This window comes from Drosophila santomea, unplaced genomic scaffold (assembly GCF_016746245.2).
Source record: "Drosophila santomea strain STO CAGO 1482 unplaced genomic scaffold, Prin_Dsan_1.1 Segkk101_quiver_pilon_scaf, whole genome shotgun sequence".
Lineage (NCBI taxonomy): Eukaryota > Metazoa > Arthropoda > Insecta > Diptera > Drosophilidae > Drosophila > Drosophila santomea.
The window spans coordinates 1,084,328-1,109,033 of NW_025318933.1; the positions used below are offsets into that span (position 1 = coordinate 1,084,328).

The following is a 24,706-nucleotide window of genomic DNA, read 5'->3' on the forward strand; positions in this document are numbered from 1 at the left end:
GATCAAAATATATTCAGTCATTGAAGAGTACCTGAGAAAAGCCAAGTAACCATAACCTATGAATAAAGGCTTAATGATTGTAGCGCCTGCCAGCTCATAAGAACAACAAAATTCAACCTTCTAGAATTTTACTATTATCTTATCAATAGTTTAGACATATATATAGTAGCATAATATGCTTCTCATATTACGCTTACATAAACTTAAACCTAACAAAAACAACGCGCATACAATCTTGCGCGTGCATAAATACACAACTTAACGTAACGAAACTTGAATCCACAAAAAAGTAAAGCGCATGATTGTTGTATAACTTCATCATTCTTTTTGCATGCACTTAAACACAAATAAATAAAACTGCTGACAAACACATTTCCGTTTCTCGCGACTTACTTCGAGCCGATCAAAACTCTGCACATTCAGTCTTAAGCTGACAGTTTTAAAATAAAGACGCTCACCGAAATCGTTCGTGTTTCAATTTATACTTGGCTTCAGCGTTGATCTTTGTCTTCGTTACAGACGGATCATTTATTTGACTCAAAAATAGTAACTACGTAAGTGGCGCAGTCGGTAGGATGAAACATTGTTGATGCGATAGAAACCCTATTCAATTCTTCAATCATCATCCGCTAAAGAACTTTCGCAAATCGCGTCGGTAATATCGGTACAATCGGTTCACAACAAAAAGTGCCAACCAACGGTGTACCTAATCCCACAAAGTGATTGTGAACGTGAAACAACTTAAAATTATAAAATTTTAAGAAGACGCCTTTGAATTCGCTGAGTAGTAAATCCACAAAAGGTTACTCAAAACAAAGCGAAATAGCAAAGTGTGCAACAAATAATAACAGCTAAACTAAGTGAAAACCAAATAAACGTAAATACAATTAAGTGAACTACAATAACAACAGTTAACCTAAGCGAAAAATAAACTTAACCAGAAATAAACGAAAAATAATAATAACAGTGTAACTTAGTGAAAACTAAATAAACTTAATTACAACTAAGTGAACCATAATAATAACAGCTAAATTAAATGAAGACTAAATAAACTCAATTACAACTAAAACGAATTATAACGATAACAGTGCAACTAAGTGAAATATTATAATAATAAGTGAGCGAACTACAAGAAACCCTACCCAAGTTACGAACCGACAAATAAACCAACAGCAAATACACAAACATTAATCAAAATTCAAAGCCAACAAACCACAATGGCAGTAGCAGCGCCAACACAAATAGAACTGTCTGACTCGAATATGATTCAAGTCGAAAGACAAATACACGCAATCGAGGTTTTCAACGGAGATCCTAACACCTTGTACACTTTCATCAGTCGCATCGACTTCATCTTGGCTCTTTATCAGACTACAGATGAAAGGCAGAAGTTAATAATCTTTGGACACATCGAACGGAACATCAGTGGCGATGTTATCCGCGCCCTCGGAGTGACCAACCTCAGCAACTGGAGTGAACTCAGGACTCAACTTATACTTAACTACAAGCCCCAAGCACCGAACCACCAACTTCTAGAGGAATTCAGGAACACACAATATCGAGGTAACATTCGTCATTTCCTTGAAGAAGCCGAAAGAAAACGGCAGATACTTATAAGTAAATTAGAACTAGAAAACAATATTACTGAAACCACTCTATATACTAGATTAATACAAACCAGCATCGAAAATCTAATTCAAAAACTTCCAAGCCACATTTATCTCAGAATAATTAACTGTAATATTCCAAAACTGAGATCATTAATAAACATATTACAAGAAAAAGGTCTTTACGAGGCACCAACCTCAAATAAAGATAATATAAAGCCAACTTCAATTCCAAACAAAGTAACAAACACTCCCCAAAACAGGCAAATGAGCTATCAAACCAGACCCCTTCCACCCTTCCAACCATTCTATAACAACGTCTATCAACCCTATCACCAAACGTATTCTCATGTACCCAGGTTTAACACAAATCCGATACCTCAATATCAAAATAGACCTATCTACCCACAACCTAACATACCTCTGACACAAGCACCCAGACCAAACACAGCTTTTAACCGACAAAATATTTTTGACCAAAATCGCTTTGGACCTAGCCACACTCACATGCCTACAACATATCCACAAACCGGAAACGTACAGACTAATAACCCAATAAAAAGACAGAGACCATCAGACAGCGGACAGTCTAAAATGAGCACAGAAGAGGTAAGATACCAAGAAGTATCGTCTAATCAACCCGAATATCCTTATAACTATAATTACTATTATCCCTACTATCCAGAATATTTTCAACCTCAGCCTTATCCCTATCAATCGAACTATACACCAGAATTAATTCAATGTCCTCCTGAACAGAACTATGACAATTCAGAAACAACAGAAAAGGAGACACCGACAACAAATGACAACGAACCAGACGACCCCGAACAAGCAGAAAATTTTCGGCAGTAGCCCCGGATCAAGCCAATATATAACGATCAAACATAATAATACCGAATTGAAATGTCTAATTGATACAGGATCTACGATAAATATGCTCACGCGAAATATTTTTCAAACACCAACACAAGAAACCAATTACCTAATCCACACCAGTAATGGCCCGTTAATAATTAATGAACTTACGAATATACCACCTAACAACTACTTCCCTATTGCCCAAGAGTTCTTGATCCACCAGTTCTCAGATCATTATGACATGCTGATTGGACGCAAATTGTTGTCCGAAGCCAAAGCAATAATCGACTATAAAAAGAAAACTGCCACTCTATTTAACAAAATATACAAGATAAAAGACGGTAACAACATTACAGAACAGAACCATCTTCAAATGGACACTTCATTTCCACAAGACCCCACTTACTTAGAAACCTCCACACTTCAGGAGAACTTGTTCCGATTAGAACACCTTAACGTAGAAGAAAAACTGAAACTAACCAATCTACTGACAAAATACCAAGACATCCAATTTCGCGAAGGTGACAAGCTCACGTTCACAAACCAAGAAAAACATATTATTAACACCACACACAATATCCCCGTCTACTCTAAAGTTTATAGTTTCCAACAGACATATGAAAAGGAAGTAGAAAAACAGATCCAGGATATGTTAGAACAGGACATTATCCGAGAAAGTAATTCACCATACTGTAGCCCCATTTGGGTCGTACCTAAAAAACTAGATGCTTCTGGACAGCAGAAGCTTCGTATCGTAATAGATTATAGGAAATTGAACGAAATAACAATAAACGACAGATACCCCATACCAAACATAGATGAAATATTAGGGAAACTAGGGAAGTCAAATTATTTCACAACAATAGATCTTGCAAAGGGCTTTCATCAAATAGAAATGGACTCAGAGTCAATAGCCAAAACTGCCTTCTCTACAAAATATGGACACTACGAGTACACACGAATGCCATTTGGGCTTAAAAATGCCCCCGCTACATTTCAAAGATGCATGAACAATTTACTCCGCCCACTTTTAAATAAATGCTGTCTAGTATACCTAGACGACATCATAGTTTTCTCCACATCTTTAGAAGAACATCTTCAAGCCTTACAAGCTGTTTTCGAAAAATTATCACAGGCAAACTTAAAATTACAACTAGATAAATGCGAGATCTTAAAACAAGAGACAACTTTCTTAGGACATGTTATTACTAAAGACGGGATTAAACCAAACCCGGATAAAATCAAAGCTATAGTTAAATATCCATTACCAAGAAAAACTAAAGAAATTAAAGCCTTTTTAGGACTTACAGGATATTATAGGAAATTTATACCTAACTTTTCAGACATTGCCAAACCCCTGACCAAGTGCCTAAAGAAAGGAGCAACAATAGATATAAACAGCTTAGAATACTTAGAAGCATTCCAAAAGTTAAAATTATTAATCTCTGAAGATCCGATCCTAAAAATACCGAATTTCGAGAGAAAATTTACATTGACAACAGATGCCAGCAATGTAGCTTTAGGAGCTGTTTTATCACAAGACGGACACCCTATTAGTTACATCAGCAGAACACTAAATGAACATGAAATCAATTACAGCGCTATAGAAAAGGAATTATTAGCAATAGTTTGGGCAACCAAAACTTTCAGACATTATCTATTAGGGCGACACTTCGAAGTAGCTTCTGACCATCAACCATTGTGCTGGCTACACAAACTAAAAGAGCCTAACTCCAAGTTGACTAGATGGAAGATTAGACTATCGGAGTACGACTTCGACATAAGGTACATCAAAGGGAAAGAAAACCATGTCGCGGACGCACTGTCTAGAACCAAAATAGAACAGACATTTTTCGGAGAATCCACGCAACATAGCGCGGAAGAAGATAGTAGCGGACTAATAGGACTATCTGAAAAAGCAATAAACTACCATAAAAGACAAATCATTTTTTCGAAAGGCCCCAATAATAATACAGAATATGAAACCTATTTCAAGAAACAAATAGTACGTATCTCCTATGCAGAAATGACCTTCGAAACAGCCAAACAATACTTACTCAACCACTTTTGTTCGAAGAATAGCGCCCTTTACATCGAAAGCGATGCAGACTTTGAAGTGATTCAAAGCGCGTACACAGAAACCATGAATCCAAAGTGTACAAAGATTTTCCGAAGTCTCGTCTTATTAAAAAACATTCCTACTTATGCAAAATTCAAAGAATTAATCCTAAACACACACGAAAAGTTATTGCACCCAGGAATTCAAAAAACTGTAAAACTCTTTAGCGAAACATACTACTTTCCTAATAGCCAACTCCTTATTCAAAATATAATCAATGAATGTCAAGTTTGTAACTTAGCCAAGACAGAACACCGCAATACAAAAATGCCAATGAAAATTACCCCTAAACCCGAACATTGCCGCGATAAGTTTGTAATAGATATCTATTCTTCTGAAGGGAATCACTATTTGAGCTGTATCGATGTTTACTCCAAATTCGCCACTCTCGAACAGATAAAGACAAAGGACTGGATAGAATGTAAAAACGCCTTAATGCGTATATTTAATCAGTTGGGGAAACCTAGACTTCTTAAAGCAGACAGAGACGGCGCATTCTCCAGCCTAGCCCTTAAACGTTGGCTCGAAACCGAAGACGTAGAATTACAACTTAACACTACGAAAACAGGTGTCGCTGACATAGAGAGGCTACACAAGACTATAAATGAAAAAATTCGCATCATAAAAAATTCTGACGACAACGAGATCAAGTTAAGTAAAATAGAAACAATCCTTTACATCTACAATCACAAGACCAAACACGACACTACTGGACAAACCCCCGCTCACATATTCATTTATGCCGGACAACCAATTCTAGATACACAACACGATAAGGAAGTTAGAATTAACGAAATAAACAAAAACAGAACCGAATACAATGTTGACACTAGATACAGAAAGGGACCATTACAAAAAGGAAAATTAGAAAACCCTTTTAAATTAACAAAAAACGTCGAACAAACTGACGAAGACCATTATAAAATCACCAATAGGAATAGAGAGACACATTACTACAAAACTCAATTTAAAAAACAGAAAAAAATTAATGAACTTCCCATTCTGCAGGCCCCTGGTTCATCATAATACTCCTCCTCACGTCTACAAAATTATGCCAAACCCAACAACTTCAAATCAACAACATTGACACTAACCACGGATACCTCCTATTTTCCGATAAATCGATTCAAATCCCTTCAGAATACGAACATCATTGTCTTCGCGTAAACCTTTCCGATATAGATAACCTAACCCACTATTTTAACAATAAGATAACTAACTACACTAATATTCCCCAAATTTACCTTTTGTACAATAAAATGCGAAGAGAACTTAGCGGAATAACTTTACACCAGACAAATAGACAGAAACGAGGACTAATCAACATAGTAGGATCAGCGTTTAAATATTTATTTGGAACATTAGATAACAATGACCGAACAAAGATTGAAAAACAATTAGAATCAGTAGCAACAAGTTCAATAAATCTACATGAAATAAATGACATAATTCAACTCATTAACAGTAACATACAAAGAACAAAAGAATTCTTAGACGAACATAGTAACAGAGAACAGTTATTATATGAACTTATCCAATTTACCGAGTATATAGAAGACATTGCAATGGGAATGCAACTTTCACGACTAGGACTATTTAATCCCAAATTACTCAATTACGACAAACTAGAGAACGTTGACAACAGTAACATCTTACAAATTAAAACATCAACCTGGATTAGTACTAACCAAATACTTATCATAGCACATATCCCCATTAAGCAAAAAACTGTCCACACAATTAACATAATACCTTACCCAGATAATAACGGGTACCAACTCGATCACAACGAAAAAGATACTTATTTTGAAGAACATGGCAAAATTTATAATCAAAATAGTAAAGAAATAAGTAACGAATGTATTAAGAACATTATAAAAAGAACTAAACCAATTTGCAATTTTGTCCCCACAACAGTTAACCAGATAATTAAATACGTTGAACCAAACAATATCCTTACTTGGAACATAAAGAATACTATTATAGAACAAGATTGCCAAGAAAGAAAAGAAGAAAAATGTAACAATTAACGGCAATAAAATAATAACAATAAAACAATGTAAAATTAAAATAGGAAAGATAACATTAAACGAAAACCAGCTAAATCCCGAAATAAATCTAACCCCATTGTACACACCCATTGAACTAATAAAAATAAAACCAATAGAACATAAGGACATTGTAAAACTAATATCAAATAATAATATTACAGTCTCTATTATTGTATCACTCATTAGCCTCACATTTTGTATAGTTTGTATCTACTTAAAACTAAAAACAACAAAAGCAATTATGGAAACACAGGATACAAACCCAACTGCATTACCAAGATTATATGCGTCAACCCCAACAGAAGCATAAGCTTCCTTTTAAGGGGAGGGAAGTAGCATAATATGCTTCTCATATTACGCTTACATAAACTTAAACCTAACAAAAACAACGCGCATACAATCTTGCGCGTGCATAAATACACAACTTAACGTAACGAAACTTGAATCCACAAAAAAGTAAAGCGCATGATTGTTGTATAACTTCATCATTCTTTTTGCATGCACTTAAACACAAATAAATAACACTGCTGACAAACACATTTCCGTTTCTCGCGACTTACTTCGAGCCGATCAAAACTCTGTACATTCAGTCTTAAGCTGACAGTTTTAAAATAAAGACGCTCACCGAAATCGTTCGTGTTTCAATTTATACTTGGCTTCAGCGTTGATCTTTGTCTTCGTTACAGACGGATCATTTATTTGACTCAAAAATAGTAACTACGTAAGTATATTACTATAGTAAAAGAAGATAAATAAAAGGTCAGAAAGGAAAAATGGCACATATTGATTATATTATGTTTGTTCAAAAACCGAGTTTCTGTCTTTATAAAGAGTGCGCATCGCTTTCTATTTTCAAAGTGTCAACAGACACGTCCCTCTCTCTCTAACATTCACCTGCTACCCACTTGTAAATATCGTTGAAGAGCGCCCTAAGAGAGAGAAACTAAGAGCGAGATTTAACACTAAAATTCTTTTCAACACTAGATCAATATATATTAAATTATTGAATAGTGGGAAAGAAAAGCAGAACAACATACGATTTCAATTATATATCATCATATATCAGCTACTTATGTAGATATATATGCTACTTAGGTAAAGCATTGCTCCGATCAAAGTTATATAATAGGATAATATTTAAACAAATATTAATATTTGGCTTATTTCGAAAAGGCAGAACAAAAATATTTCAAAGGGTGTATAATAATACGAATATTTTATTTGTGCACAAAATAACGCTTAAAGCATTTTTGCAGTTTTGGCGTCTGCCAAAAAGTCGCTGCAGCGATTGTGTTGTGCTAATTATTGCGATAACAGTATGGCTATGACAACTAACACAAAACACAATTATTGATGGGAGAGGAGCCACTATTATTGACGGCCGTGCCCATCAAACATAGGGACTTGCCGACACTGCCAGAGGCCTTGCAAGAAAATCCAGCCGATGGACCCCGCCCACTCACAATAGCCGAGTACCGGGCCAGACAAGAGAAAAGTGCACCTAAAAAACACAAAAGAAGTGGAAAACGGATAAAACTACTACATCAACGGCGACTGGTCAAGGAGATGACCCAGTTAGCAAAGGACGAGGCATCCCGACAACGCTACAAAGAGCGTCTTGAAGACATAGAAAACAAGCTTTGCAAAGGTACGAAACAACGCAAACGGGCTGCATAAATGCCAATGCCCCAATTTGCCTATATATATTTTTATACCCGTTACTCGTAGAGTAAAAGGGTATACTAGATTCGTTGAAAAGTATGTAACAGGCAGAAGGAAGCGTTTCCGACCATATAAAGTATATATATTCTTGATCAGGATCAATAGCCGAGTCGATCTGGCCATGTCCGTCTGTCCGTCTCAGGAACTACAAAAGCTAGAAAGTTGAGATAAAGCATACAGACTCCAGGGACATAGAAGCAGCGCAAGTTTGTCGATTCATGTTGCCACGCCCACTCTTACGCCCACAAACCGCCCAAAACTGCCACGCCCACACTTTTGAAAAATGTTTTGAAATTTTTTCATTTTTGTATTAGTCTTGTAATTTTCTATCGATTTACCAAAAAACTTTTTGCCACGCCCACTCTAACGCCCTCAAACCGCCCAAAGCTGCTACGCCGACACTTTTGAAAAATGTTTTGATATTTTGTCATTTTTATATTGGTCTTGTAAATTTCTATCGATTTGCCAAAAAACTTTCTGCCACGCCCACTATAACACCTACAAACCGCCAAAAACTGCGTTTAAGACTCTCCTTCTCTCTTCCACTAGCTGAGTAACGGGTATCAGGTAGTCGGGGAACTCTTGTTTTTACTAACAATGCGGTTGGACAATTTTTTTTATTGTAAACAAATATGTGAGCCAACTACATTTATTAACAACTAATATTTCCACGTCTCTGGTACTGAGTATATATATACTTAGCTGCAAATAAAAAAAAAAATTTTGTGAAATGACAAAAATACTTTTCCTTCTTGCAAAGAAAACATCACATTTCATTTTTCTTTAAGCGATTCTTTTCATTGAATATATATAAAACCACATATGGTTTAGCGATTCTAAAGAACAAAAGAACAAAAGATAATACTGCCAACGTAGTGTCAAAATAATAGATCACAGGGACGATATAAATTCGTTGTGGATCATATTATTGATCATAGCAATAGTGTTAGTTTAACAATATTTGCTTACAATTTATGTTAAGCACAATAAAATTATTAAGAGGCGTTACATAAGCAGAGCAAACGATTTAAAAGAAAACGATGAATAAGAAGAAAGCTTCATAAAAAATTGTTTAAGAAATTCCAAAACAAGAATGGTATGGAGTGAAATAGCGAAACGTATCGACGAATTTCGCTACAAGGTTGACAAATCATATAAATGCATAAATAAAGATGCAGTATAAAAAGCAGAAACGTTAAAAAACCATACAGAGACATTAGTAAAATAACAATAATATAGTTAACTTAGTAAATAGGTATACAAATAGATTCACAACTGAGCACTATAACAAATGTTTAGAGGTAATAAAATCTTTAAGCACAAGATTAACTAATATTAGTAAAAAAAAAAGACGACATATTCTGATTAACGTGTCAGAAAGTCTAAGTCAATTGGTGGAATTCAATCCCGACCAGTTCAAAGGACTAGATTCTATTCAATCGAGCGACTCTGAATCCGACATTGAAACACTAGAAGAAAGCGATCGAATTGAAACTAAGCCAGAAATAAAAACAATTTTTGAAATGGCACAGACTTTGACAGAATATATCAAGCTAGCTCTCTGATATTAGAGTTTAATGGTAGGCTCGAAAATTTACAATGTTTTTTAGATGCTCTAGGTCTATTAGACACCTTAAAAGGCACGCATGAGGCGACAACGATAAGCCTTTTCAAAACTAAACTTAAAGGCCATGCAAGGAATCTTATAAGTAATGAGCAGACAATTGCTGCAATCATTATCCAACTGTCAAGTGCAGTAAAAGGAAAATCGGTAGAAGTTATATCTGCCAAGCTTCTCAATCTGCAACAGAAAAATAAAACGGCTAACCAATACACCCGAAAGGTGGAGAAACTGACAAAGGCCCTTGAAGGCGCCTATATCAGTGAAGGTCTCAGCCAATCCTTTGCAAATAAATAAAGCACTACAACAGCCGTAAAAGCCATGACACAAAGTGGCTCCATTGATAATGATGCCATTTCTAAATTTGTAAACAGTTGCACGGAGATAACAAGTCAAAGTAACACTGTACTCTATTATCGACGAGGTGCAAATAACAATAACATAGGAGGCCGAGGTTATAATCGTGGCAGAAATAGCAACTACAACAATTACAACCGAGGCAGCAATTACAACAATAACAATAATAATAACTAAATAACCGCGGCGGAAGAGGAGGCCAAAACCAAGGAAGAGGACGAGGTAACTCCAACCAGGGCAACAATAACAACAATGTGAGAATGGCGCAAAATACGTCTGAAAACTCACAGGACTCTTTAAAAAACGATCAATAAATTCAAAAGTTCATTCCATCAATTATAGTCTTAATATACTCGTAATAATAATAATAATAATTCAACTGAAAATAAACTAACATTCCTCATTGATACTGGTGCAGATATCTCACTTTTAAAAGTAAATTCTGATAACTTTAAAATTCAAGATGAAACAAGAAAAAACGCTATAGTCGAGTTCCCCGACTATCTGATACCCGTTACTCAGCTAGTGGAAGTGCGAAAGAGAGTCTTCAGCACTGACAGTTTCTGGCGGTTTGTAGGCGTTATAGTGGCAGAAAGTTTTTTTAGAAATCGATAGAAATTTACAAAACTAATACAAAAATGAAAAAATATCAAAACATTTTTCAAAAGTGTGGGCGTGGCAGCTTTGGGCGGTTTGTGGGCGTTAGAGTGGGCGTAGCAACATGAATCGACAAACTTGCGCTGCTTCTATGTCCCTGGAGTCTGTATGCTTAATCTCAACTTTCTAGCTTTTGTAGTTCCTGAGATCTCAGCGTTCATACGGACGGACAGACGGACGGACAGACGGACGGACAGACGGACATGGCCAGATCGACTCGGCTATTGATCCTGATCAAGAATATATATACTTTATATGGTCGGAAACGCTTCCTTCTGCCTGTTACATACTTTTCAACGAATCTAGTATACCCTTTTACTCTACGAGTAACGGGTATAATGACAGGGCAATTTATAGCAAAAAATATCCGTATGCTATGTCGGTCTCAGAAATCGATAGAATGTTAAAGGAACAAATTATAAGACCTAGTAGAAGCCCCTATAATTCACCAGTCAAGGGTCAAAACGAAGATGGAACTCTAAAACATCAACTAGTTATTGATTATAAAAAATTAAACGAGAGCACAATACCGGACCCAATGCAAGACCCGTCTGTAATATTATCTAACTTAGGAAAGTCAAAATATTTTTCAACAATTGATTTGGAATCAGGATTCCACCAAAATTTAATGAAAGAGTCAGATATAGAAATTCTTACGTCAGATATAGGAATTCTTACGTATGACATTTGGGTTAACAAACGCCCCTAGAATATTTCAAAGAGCAATGGACGATATATTAAGAGAACAAGTTGAAAACTTGACATGTTTATATGAATGACATATTAATCTTTTCAAATACCATTGAACAACACTATACCGATCTAATTCAAATAATTAATATTTTACAACAAGCAAATATTAAAATTTCTCTTGAAAAATCGAAATTCTTTAAATTAGAAACAGCATTTCTTGGTTATATTGTTTTTCACAATGTAATTAAAACGGATCCTGAAAAAATTTGTACAATTATGAAGTATCCGATTCCACAAAATATTAGAGAACTTCGAAGTTTCCTAGGCCTCACCGGATATTACCGAAAATTTGTCCGAAACTATGCAAAAATTGCTAAACCCTTAACCAAATACTTAGGAGGAGATAATGGAAAAATTTTTAGGAAAATGTCAACAAAAATTTTAATACAGTTAGATGAACCAGCTGTAAAAGCTTTTAACGAACTTAAAGATAATTATATAGCACAAGTGGAATTAGTTCAACCAGATTATAACAAAAAATTCACTTTGACAACAGACGCATCAGACGTAGAAATCGGAGCGGTTTTATCACAGGATAATAAACCAATTACTTTCATATCTACAACTTTAAATAAAACCGAACAACTTTATGCAACAAATAAAAAAGAATTGTTATCCATAGTTTGGGCTCTTAAAAATCTCAGAACTTATTTATATGGAGTAATAGGTATAGAAATAAAAAATGACCATCAATCGTTATCCTTTACAATCCCTGATAAAAACCCAAACGTAGAAATGAAAAGATGGTATTCTTTCATAGAAAGTTTCACCCCAAAAATAATATATAAACCCGGAACAACAAATGTCGTTGCTGATGCATTATCTCAAATAAAAATAAATAATATTACAAACAGTGATATAAAACAATCAAGCTCAGATCAAAATACACAGCATTTCGCTGAAAGTAGTTTCGAAAATGTAATACAAGTTTCAATCAGTTTCAACAACAACTGTTATTAACAACGGAGAGGTATACAATACATGAGTCATTGAAAGTTTTTGATAAGACACGACATAAAATCGAATATGATACGCCAGAAAATTTAATAACAATATTAAGAGAATATCTACAACCAAACATAACGGTAGGAATTCATTGCACTTTAGAAGATCTTTATCATATCCAATTACCTTTAAAAAATAATTTTACTAACAAATTTCTTTTTACTAAAATATTTCTACAAGACGTGGAAAATAATGAAGAAAAGGCTATTATAATAGAAGAAACACATTGTCGAGCTCATAGAGGACTAGACGAAAATTACAAACAAATCAATAGATTATATTATTGGCCAAATTTATTTACCAAATTGAAGGGATACAGAAAAAATTGTACAATTTGCAACGAAAATAAATATAAAAGACATCCTATTAAAATTCCCATTGGAAAAGCACCTATTCCAACTAAAGAGGGAGAAAATTTGAACATCGATATTTATTACGCGCAAAATCTTATTTTCTTAACTTGTATTGAAGCGTATTCAAAATTCCAAGTAGTAAAAGAAATTCAAAATAAACTAAACATCGAGAATAAAGTAATGGAATGACTCCAGCAATTTCCCCACGCCAAAGTAATTATGACCGATAATGATCCGAGCTTTACCTCTGCTCAATTTAAATCCTTTGCAAAAAGATGTGGGTTAACTCTACATTTCGCAGACCCAAGACACAGTACCTCGAACGGACAAATTGAACATTAACAGAATTAGCTCACTGCATTAAGGAAGAATTTAATCTCATTTGAAATAATTATTAGAGCCGAAAAAGAATTCAATCAGAGCATTCATTCTACAACAAACCATAAACCTTTTGATATTCTGTTTAATAAAATTGAACACGAAAACATTCCAAAAATTCTAAAGAACACTCAGGAAAAATGTTAGAAACACATAATGAAGGTCGTAAAGAAAAAGAATATCATGTAGGACAAGTTGTTTATGAAAAGATATTTGATATCCACTTCAGAAAAAATTGATTATTCCAATCACGAATTTTTCCTGTTCAAAGACAAAAAGGATGTTCTTGCTTATCGCCTATAGCGATTTATTCCACGTAACCAATTTAAGTTTTTATAAAGAAATTATCAATGTTGAATCAGAAAACATAAAAAGAGACACTAACAAAAGATCACAATGGGAAATCGCATACGACTTAGAAGTTATCGAGCTAATTTTATCACAGCTAATATCATCTAGATCCAAAAGGTGAATTACTGAATTAGGCACTGTTTGGAAGTGGTTAGCTGGAACTCCGGATCATGATTACTTCGTTTTAATTCAAAATACAATCAATGACTTTTTGGAATTGATAATAACAAACAATTTATTATCAATTCCAAATTGTTTAAAGAAATAGAATCTCTTTCTGATGATTTTAAACATGTATTTATTGACCAAGATTTACCATTAAGAAAACATCGGTGCCATTTCTATAAATGGTTACCATATTGTTAACAACTCCCACCTAAACGGGTCATTTTTAATAACATTTAACGGTACAACCACAATAAACAACATTTCCTATACCAATTTAGAAAGTAAAATTCTTGAATAGCTTAAGGCCCTCAGCTGCTATAGCTAATCCAAAATTCCGCATAATTTTAATCATGCGTTAATTTCTCAATAATAATAATAATAATAAAAAATTCTTGAATACATAACCACTTAACAGGTTATGAAATATCCGATTACTTACTGTCTAATAACTCGGAACTCTCTCTAGATAATGTAAGCATTTTAAATCCCTTCATTAAAATAAGTAATACCAATTTATAACTATCTTTTATATTATTAATTTTAATAATTTTATATCTGATTACTACACTAATAATAAAATTCCGATATTTCATATTTGTAACCAAACAAAAACGGCCAGAACTAAAAAAACCAAATAATGAGGGAGTATTTTTAACAGAATTATATGAGCGTTTAAACGAAATTCGTAATCAAGCCGGACGCCTCATTTTGAAAGGGGGAGAGTTATCCAACCCGCAAACATAGCACTCTATCCCATTTTATAAACAAATTTTAAATTTCAATCTATGTCTTTCCTTTTGTCATTGCCTTTGCCAGCGCTTAGCTACCCGCTAAAATAAATAATCAAACTCTCAGTAACACAGCATCCGCTTGGAGACCAAACCATGGTCAACATATTAAGCTTCAATCAAACTGCATCGGTCAGCATAATTGAATTTCACAACGCAGAGAAATAATTTCGGCATCAAGCTTTTATTCTAAACATAATTGAAAGTTCAAGAAGTTTCAAAAGAAAAGCTCCTGGCCGAGGTTGATTGGATCAGGAATTAGAATAGAGAAGTCAGTCTGTTTCGAGATCGGATCGAGACTGATCTAAGATAAAAACCGATAGTACTGTCTTGTAATACTGTATAAGTTTAAAAAGTTTATCACCAATAAATTTACTAAAATATTTAAAAAAAAATTTTTTTTAAATAAATTTTTAACAACAATTTTAATTTTCATATGTTAGTGACGGCTGCGCTGTGCAAGTTTTTTTTCAAAACGTTTCCCACGTTCTCCTAACGCCCACACTTTTGAACTGTTTATTTATTCATTTTATTTTGTAATTGATTTTCCCAATTGTTCCTCGTTATGACTTTTCTACCGTGAGCGTTTCTAATTGTACCGTTACGTCAGTGTATTTGGCGCATAGTTCAGTAAGCATTATATTAAATTGCACAGGTGATTTGAGCTTACTTCGAATGTTGAGTTGCTGTTTTCTGATTGTATTCATTTATTGACTCGAAGTTTTACTAAATACTAGGATCTTTTACCCGTTACTCGTAGAGTATAAGATTCATTGAAAAGTATGTAACAGGCAGAAGGAAGCGTTTCCGACCATATAAAGTATATATAATCTTGGACCGAGTCGATGTGGCCATGTCCGTCTGTCTGTCAGTCCGTCTGTCCGTCCGTATGAACGTCGAGATATTTTTTTATATTTTTTCATTTTTGTATTAGTTTTGTAAATTTCTATCGATTTCCCAAAAAACTTTCTGCCACTATAACGCCTACAAAGCGCCAGAAACTGTCAGTGCTGAAGACTCTCTTTCGCACTTCCACTAGCTGAGTAACGGGTATCAGATAGTCGGGGAACTCGACTATAGCGTTCTCTCTTGTTTCATCTTGAATTTTAAAGTTATCAGAATTTACTTTTAAAAGTGAGATATCTACACCAGTATCAATGAGGAATGTTAGTTTATTTTCAGTTGAATTATTATTATTATTATTACGAGTATATTAAGACTATAATTGATGGAATGAACTTTTGAATTTATTGATCGTTTTTTAAAGAGTCCTGTGAGTTTTCAGACGTATTTTGCGCCATTCTCACATTGTTGTTATTGTTGCCCTGCTTGGAGTTACCTCGGCCTCTTCCTTGGTTTTGGCCTCCTCTTCCTCCGCGGTTATTTAGTTATTATTATTGTTATTGTTGTAATTGCTGCCTCGGTTGTAATTGTTGTAGTTGCTATTTCTGCCACGATTATAACCTCGGCCTCCTCTGTTATTGTTATTTGCACCTCGTCGATAATAGAGTACAGTGTTACTTTGACTTGTTATCTCCGTGCAACTGTTTACAAATTTAGAAATGGCATCATTATCAATGGAGCCACTTTGTGTCATGGCTTTTACGGCTGTTGTAGTGCTTTATTTATTTGCAAAGGATTGGCTGAGACCTTCACTGATATAGGCGCCTTCAAGGGCCTTTGTCAGTTTCTCCACCTTTCGGGTGTATTGGTTAGCCGTTTTATTTTTCTGTTGCAGATTGAGAAGCTTGGCAGATATAACTTCTACCGATTTTCCTTTTACTGCACTTGACAGTTGGATAATGATTGCAGCAATTGTCTGCTCATTACTTATAAGATTCCTTGCATGGCCTTTAAGTTTAGTTTTGAAAAGGCTTATCGTTGTCGCCTCATGCGTGCCTTTTAAGGTGTCTAATAGACCTAGAGCATCTAAAAAACATTGTAAATTTTCGAGCCTACCATTAAACTCTAATATCAGAGAGCTAGCTTGATATGTTCTGTCAAAGTCTGTGCCATTTCAAAAATTGTTTTTATTTCTGGCTTAGTTTCAATTCGATCGCATTCTTCTAGTGTTTCAATGTCGGATTTAGAGTCGCTCGATTGAATAGAATCTAGTCCTTTGAACTGGTCGGGATTGAATTCCACCAATTGACTTAGACTTTCTGACACGTTAATCAGAATATGTCGTCTTTTTTTTTTACTAATATTAGTTAATCTTGTGCTTAAAGATTTTATTACCTCTAAACATTTGTTATAGTGCTCAGTTGTGAATCTATTTGTATACCTATTTACTAAGTTAACTATATTATTGTTATTTTACTAATATCTCTGTATGGTTTTTTAACGTTTCTGCTTTTTATACTGCATCTTTATTTATGCATTTATATGATTTGTCAACCTTGTAGCGAAATTCGTCGATACGTTTCGCTATTTCACTCCATACCATTCTTGTTTTGGAATTTCTTAAACAATTTTTTATGAAGCTTTCTTCTTATTCATCGTTTTCTTTTAAATCGTTTGCTCTGCTTATGTAACGCCTCTTAATAATTTTATTGTGCTTAACATAAATTGTAAGCAAATATTGTTAAACTAACACTATTGCTATGATCAATAATAAGATCCACAACGAATTTATATCGTCCCTGTGATCTATTATTTTGACACTACGTTGGCAGTATTATCTTTTGTTCTTTTGTTCTTTAGAATCGCTAAACCATATGTGGTTTTATATATATTCAATGAAAAGAATCGCTTAAAGAAAAATGAAATGTGATGTTTTCTTTGCAAGAAGAAAAAGTATTTTTGTCATTTCACAAAATTTTTTTTTTTATTTGCAGCTAAGTATATATATACTCAGTACCAGAGACGTGGAAATATTAGTTGTTAATAAATGTAGTTGGCTCACATATTTGTTTACAATAAAAAAAATTGTCCAACCGCATTGTTAGTAAAAACAAGAGAAAACGCTATAGTCGAGTTCCCCGACTACCTGATACCCGTTACTCAGCTAGTGGAAGAGAGAAGGAGAGTCTTAAACGCAGTTTTTGGCGGTTTGTAGGCGTTATAGTGGGCGTGGCAGAAAGTTTTTTGGCAAATCGATAGAAATTTACAAGACCAATATAAAAATGACAAAATATCAAAACATTTTTCAAAAGTGTCGGCGTAGCAGCTTTGGGCGGTTTGAGGGCGTTAGAGTGGGCGTGGCAAAAAGTTTTTTGGTAAATCGATAGAAAATTACAAGACTAATACAAAAATGAAAAAATTTCAAAACATTTTTCAAAAGTGTGGGCGTGGCAGTTTTGGGCGGTTTGTGGGCGTAAGAGTGGGCGTGGCAACATGAATCGCCAAACTTGCGCTGCTTCTATGTCCCTGGAGTCTGTATGCTTAATCTCAACTTTCTAGCTTTTGTAGTTCCTGAGACGGACAGACGGACATGGCCAGATCGACTCGGCTATTGATCCTGATCAAGAATATATATACTTTATATGGTCGGAAACGCTTCCTTCTGCCTGTTACATACTTTTCAACGAATCTAGTATATCCTTTTACTCTACGAGTAACGGGTATAAAAATATATATAGGCAAATTGGGGCATTGGCATTTATGCAGCCCGTTTGCGTTGTTTCGGACCTTTGCAAAGCTTGTTTTCTATGTCTTCAAGACGCTCTTTGTAGCGTTGTCGGGATGCCTCGTCCTTTGCTAACTGGGTCATCTCCTTGACCAGTCGCCGTTGATGTAGTAGTTTTATCCGTTTTCCACTTCTTTTGTGTTTTTTAGGTGCACTTTTCTCTTGTCTGGCCCGGTACTCGGCTATTGTGAGTGGGCGGGGTCCATCGGCTGGATTTTCTTGCAAGGCCTCTGGCAGTGTCGGCAAGTCCCTATGTTTGATGGGCACGGCCGTCAATAATAGTGGCTCCTCTCCCATCAATAATTGTGTTTTGTGTTAGTTGTCATAGCCATACTGTTATCGCAATAATTAGCACAACACAATTATTTCACTGTAAACTATTGAATAGTTCTATAATGTGAACTGTGAACATTTGTATAGACATCGGCCTTCGTCGTGAATTCCTGTCACGGTCGCCATGTAATAAGTGTTATTTTAAAGTTCGATTTTATTGTAAAAAAAGAAAAGAGCTTCTGCTCTGTGGTTAGCTGATGTTGGGTTTAGCTAACCCGGTCATACAATGCTTATATCTATGTATTCTTGATTACATAAATATGTCGGAGCATACTTTTGCATGTGTTAGTATATGGGTATGCTTTTAGGGTAATTTCTTCATAATGGAAATATTTCATCAGCCTCTATTTGCGGAGTTATCGGTCGTCTGTATTTTGTATTTTTGGGAAGAAACGTTATAGCGCGGCGCCAGCGTGTTGTCGCTGTGGTTCGATAGTAGGCACGTAGAAGATGTGTGCGACACAAATCAGTAGTGCGTAGAACTTCAGTGCGATCGAAACTTACTGACATTGACATTAAAAGTGGGATCGGGGTCGCTACCTGATATGTCTAGTGGGCTATGTGCGGATTTTAAGGGAAATGTAAAATAAAAATTTTATTGAGCTTATCAAGCTTAAAACACTGCAAGCAACGGCATCCGAAACAAATAAAAATTCGGTAGTGCTACCCAAACTGAACGCAGACGTTGTTGGCGCCGGCGTGGTGCTCTACAGTTGGCATAATTTTAACAGAAAACACCATAAAGGCAGCGCGTTAGTGATGTCTTTGAGTGCAGCGATGGAAGGTAGTGCTTTATGTTATCCTGTCATAACTTGGGCCGAATTTAAAGAACTTTTCGTTCAGCGTTTTGCCAGTGCGGAAACTCCAGCGGCTATGTTTTTGGCAATGCTGGCAGATTGTCCGACTGACTGTGAATCCCTTTTCAACTAAGCTAGTCGCATGATGACGTCACTTATTACGAAATGGCGTGATATGAATGTGAAGGAAATTGCAGCTCTGTAACGCTTGCTAATATGGCACATGTGGATAGCAGATTGCAGCGATTGACATTTACTTCAAATGTACGGACCAGAAGTGATTTGCAAACGGAACTTAAAGCATTTACCTCTAACAAAAGGAAGAAAACTCTGCAAGAAGAAGCAGCTACGTCTGAAATAAAGCAAAATCCTTCATCTGGTGCTAAGGACAGCAACGACAGGAGCGCAGTTGGTCACCAGCAAAAATTGGATGTAACCTGTTTTAACTGTGGTGAACGTGGCAATATTTTAGCAGCAAACCAAAGAAAAGAAAGGCACTCATCAGGTGAAAAGGCTAAAGCTTTGTGAAGTTGTTGAACCCAAGTGCGAGATGGTTCATCAGTGCGAGACATTTCGAATAACTTTTGACTCTGGAGCGGAATGTTCTTTAATTAAACAAAAGCTATGTAATAAATTTGTTGGTAAAAGAATAAACAATGTAGTGTTGTTGAAAGGTAATGGCAATGGTAGTATTTGTAGCACATTGCAAATACTTAGCAACGTTAAAATTAACAACTATTGCATTGAGATATTTGTCACATACACACCAAGAAATTTAGTTCGCGATGCATATGTGTGTAAGCTTTCAGTTTTATCAGGAATTAAGCGATTGGGTAGCGCGACTAATTATGTTAAAGAATCGAAACGCTATAGTATTAGGTATACTTTAATTAATTAATCAAATAAGGGATTATACGCGGAGTAAGATAAAAATAAGTTTTAATCGATGTTAACGTTTTTTGGCGTTCGTTGCAATCACGTCCGCTTCTATCGTTGGTTCTCTCTCGAATCTCTCATGGCATTTCCTTCTTATATTTTCTTATATACGTTGGCTGAGTTGACTTCGAGTAAGTTTGCGTGGTGATAACCGGCGCTGATGACTTCCAAAAATCCACTGGAGCATGTACAAAAGAGTTCTTATCTCTAAAGCTCGATCGACTAAAAATAACAAGTACCGCAATATTCTTATCTTTAAAACTTGCTCTATAACTAACCAAGACTATTGAGCTAGGGTTACGATTATATTTACTGTTTTATGAATTTCTGATAGGTGATTGTGTTAACTCCTCCCCTTCTAAGACGAAGGCTGTCCACAGACTTTTTGTAGTTGACAAATCTATTTAAAACCGGATATTATAGGAAAAATTGGTCGTGCTTTTAGCTTAGTCCCTTGCAAATAAATTCCGATATTTTGCGAACTGTGTTGCACCATCGAAGAAATTCCAGCTCTGCATAAATGGATGATCCTTGAATTTCGTTAACGCTGTGGATTCTCCTTGTCCTGGGTCCACAGCAAGGTTCAGGAAATGATCGTAGCTAAACATCTTCAGTGTAGCCGTCGACTTGTTGACAATGATGACACTGATGTTTGTTTATTATGTTTACCATCAAAATGTACTTGTTGAACGCATGCTGGCGTTTCAGTAACCAAGCGCATTGTAAGCCGCATCCTTATGTCTTTAAAAATTAATACATTCTTAGGTCCCTCTTCTATGCTACTTAGGAGCGAGTTACATTTTTAATACAAAAGTTTTGACAATAATTAAGTTTAACAAGTTTTTGAAGCCTAATTATACCCGTTACTCGTAGAGTAAAAGGGTATACTAGATTCGTTGAAAAGTATGTAACAGGCAGAATGAAGCGTTTCCGACCATATAAAGTATATATATTCTTGATCAGGACTAATAGCCGAGTCGATATGACCATGTCCGTCTGTCCGTCCGTCTGTCTGTCCGTCTGTCTGTCCGTCCGTATGAACGCTGAGATCTCAGGAACTGCAAAAGCTAGAAAGTTGAGATTAAGACTCCAAAGACATAGACGCAGCGCAAGTTTGTCGATTCATGTTGCCACGCCCACTCTAACGCCCACAAACCGCCAAAAACTGCCACGCCCACACTTTTGAAAAATGTTTTGATATTTTTTCATTTTTGTATTAGTCTTGTTATTTTCTATCGATTTACAGAAAAACTTTTTGCCACGCCCACTCTAACGCCCACAAACCGCCCAAAGCTGCTACGCCCACACTTTTGAAAAAGGTTTTGATATTTTTTCATTTTTGTGTTGGTCTTGTAAATTTCTATCGATTTGCCAAAAACTTTCTGCCACGCCCACTATAACGCCTACAAACCGCCAAAAACTGTGTTTAAGACTCTCCTTCTCCCTTCCACTAGCTGAGTAACGGGTATCAGATAGTCGGGGAACTCGACTATAGCGTTCTCTCTTGTTTTATAATAAATTTCTTTCAGTGATATTAGTAAAACGGTAATTGATTGCAAGTATTAACCTTGTTATATAGTTTAACAGAATGAGAAAAGGGTATTGATAACATTAGTAAGTTTTCATCAGAAATTCGAATTCAAATCTAATTAGAGTGAGTGCGCTATACTGGCATTATGCCGTTTTGTTTTCGCATTTGTTTTCTATGGTATTAAGGGAAATATTTCTGGTGCGTGGATTTTAAGTTTTTAAAATCATTCGGGGCTAGCATTTCATCACATACTTTAAACTGTTTAAAAGAGGATGACGCGGGAATAATGTTTATAGCAAAAATAAGTTGTAGGATTTAACAAATGTTTAATTGAAAAACGTTTGCCAACTCTGTTAGTAGTGTAATTTCCTGTTTATATTTTGCTAAATTGGCGATGCTCACATAAGGAAAAGTAATGATACTTTAAAAATAGTGATATTCGACGAACCTAGCGCAAGTTATCTTTATAAACGACCCTCCCTCCTCCCTCCCTCCTGCTTCGATTATTTTTTCCCTATACCGTGGGGTAAGTTTATTTCCCAAGCGATTTGTTTTGTTGTTTGAATGGGGATAGAAGTTCATCAATTGCATAATTGCAGGTTCTAAATCTCGCACGATAGAGCCAATGGGTTGCACAATAGCGAATTTGGAAAGTTTATCAATACATGTCAAAAAGTACTTCCTGTTTTATTAAAAATGTCGCTAACCATTTTCATAGTGTGTCGGAAAGTTGTTGCTGGAAACTCATCTACAAGATGAAACGCAGTACATTTAATTCGCAGTGTATTGCATTCACAACATCCGGCATAACCACATCGCGAATTCTTCCGAGTAAAGTCTCCTTGTCTAGAAACTGTATTATATGACTTGTCTTGCTCCCGAAAATAACAAAAGTTCGAGTTGAGTCTACGGAGCCCTCATCTATTACTATTTGGTTTCTGAAACAATTAACCGGTTTGCCGATAGTTTCAATTGTATAAGTCAAAGAAATTTCGCTATGTATGGTTGCCACGTCTGACTGGGGCTCGTTTTCAAGAACATGAATGGCCTGCCTGGATAGTGCATCGGAAACATAGTTCTCCTTCCCTGGCTTATAGAAAATTTGTGCATTATGTTCGTCTATAAATGCCTTCCATCTCTTCATTTTTGCATTGGGATTCCTATCTGACACGGCGTACGTTAACGGTTGGTGGTCTGAAAAAATTTTTAAATTTTTGACACCATATAGATAGTTCCTAAGAGACTTTAAAGCCCAAACGATGGCCAAAAGTTCTCGTTCATTTGTAGCAAAATTAAGCTCTCTGTCCTGTAACGTTCTCGAAATCATTGTAACAGGCTTGCCATCCTGTGATAGGACTGCACCCAGGCCAACGGCCGAAGCGTCTGTAGTTAAGTCAAAGGGTTTTCTATAATCGGGATACAACAGCATTACATTTTCGGAGACAAGATCGTTTTTAAGTTTCTCAAAAGCGAAAGAGAGTCTTCAGCACTGACAGTTTCTGGCGGTTTGTAGGCGTTATAGTGGCAGAAAGTTTTTTGGGAAATCGATAGAAATTTACAAGACTAATACAAAAATGAAAAAATATCAAAACATTTTTCAAAAGTGTGGGCGTGGCAGCTTTGGGCGGTTTGTGGGCGTTAGAGTGGGCGTAGCAACATGAATCGACAAACTTGCGCTGCTTCTATGTCTTGGGAGTCTGTATGCTTAATCTCAACTTTCTAGCTTTTGTAGTTCCTGAGATCTCAGCGTTCATACGGACGGACAGACGGACAGACGGACGGACAGACGGACATGGCCAGATCGACTCGGCTATTGATCCTGATCAAGAATATATATACTTTATATGGTCGGAAACGCTTCCTTCTGCCTGTTACATACTTTTCAACGAATCTAGTAAACCCTTTTACTCTACGAGTAACGGGTATAATTATGAATAAAATTGAAAAAGAGCATTCTAAAATAAATATGCAAATTCTTATTCGAATCGATATTCGAGGAGGAATAAATACTGAAAACAAGGGAGAACGCTATAGTCGAGTTCCTCGACTATCTGATACCCGTTACTCAGCTAGTGGAAGGGAGGAGGAGAGTCTTAAACACAGTTTTTGGTTTGTAGGCGTTATAGTGGGCGTGGCAGAAAGTTTTTTGGCGAATCGATAGAAATTTACAAGACCAATATAAAAATGAAAAAATATCAAAACATTTTTCAAAAGTGTGGGCGTAGCAGCTTTGTACGGTTTGTGGGCGTTAGAGTGGGCGTGGCAACATGAATCGACAAACTTGCGCTGCTTCTATGTCCCTGGAGTCTGTATGCTTAATCTCAACTTTCTAGCTTTTGTAGTTCCTGAGACGGACAGACGGACATGGCCAGATCGACTCGGCTATTGATCCTAATCAAGAATATATATACTTTATATGGTACTCTACGATTAACGGGTATAATGACAGGGCAATTTATAGCAAAAAATATCCGTATGCTATGTCGGTCTCAGAAATCGATAGAATGTTAAAGGAACAAATTATAAGACCTAGTAGAAGCCCCTATAATTCACCAGTCTTAGTAGTACCCAAAAAGGGTCAAAACGAAGATGGAACTCTAAAACATCAACTAGTTATTGATTATAAAAAATTAAACGAGAGCACAATACCGGACCCAATGCAAGACCCGTCTGTAATATTATCTAACTTA

General features: G+C 35.7%; 1 protein-coding gene across 4 annotated transcripts in view; it reads left to right on the plus strand.

Annotated features, from left to right (window-relative positions):
• The window catches only part of LOC120457482 (protein CEPU-1), a 628,267-nt gene that overhangs the window by 370,685 nt on the left and 232,876 nt on the right, over positions 1-24,706 (plus strand). The window contains exons 1-3 of one of the 4 annotated variants that reach the window (XR_005616970.1): positions 982-1,563; positions 5,596-7,359; positions 7,895-8,342. The exons of 2 other annotated variants lie outside the window; for them this stretch is intronic. Coding sequence is in view for 1 of the 2 variants with exons in the window: in XM_039645035.2 (XP_039500969.1) it covers positions 7,992-8,286 (295 nt within the window). In the remaining variant the exon portion in view is untranslated. Of the gene's footprint in view, positions 1-981; positions 1,564-5,595; positions 7,360-7,894; positions 8,343-24,706 lie in introns of those variants that run through there. One more of the 4 variants, XM_039645035.2, reaches the window with a different exon arrangement.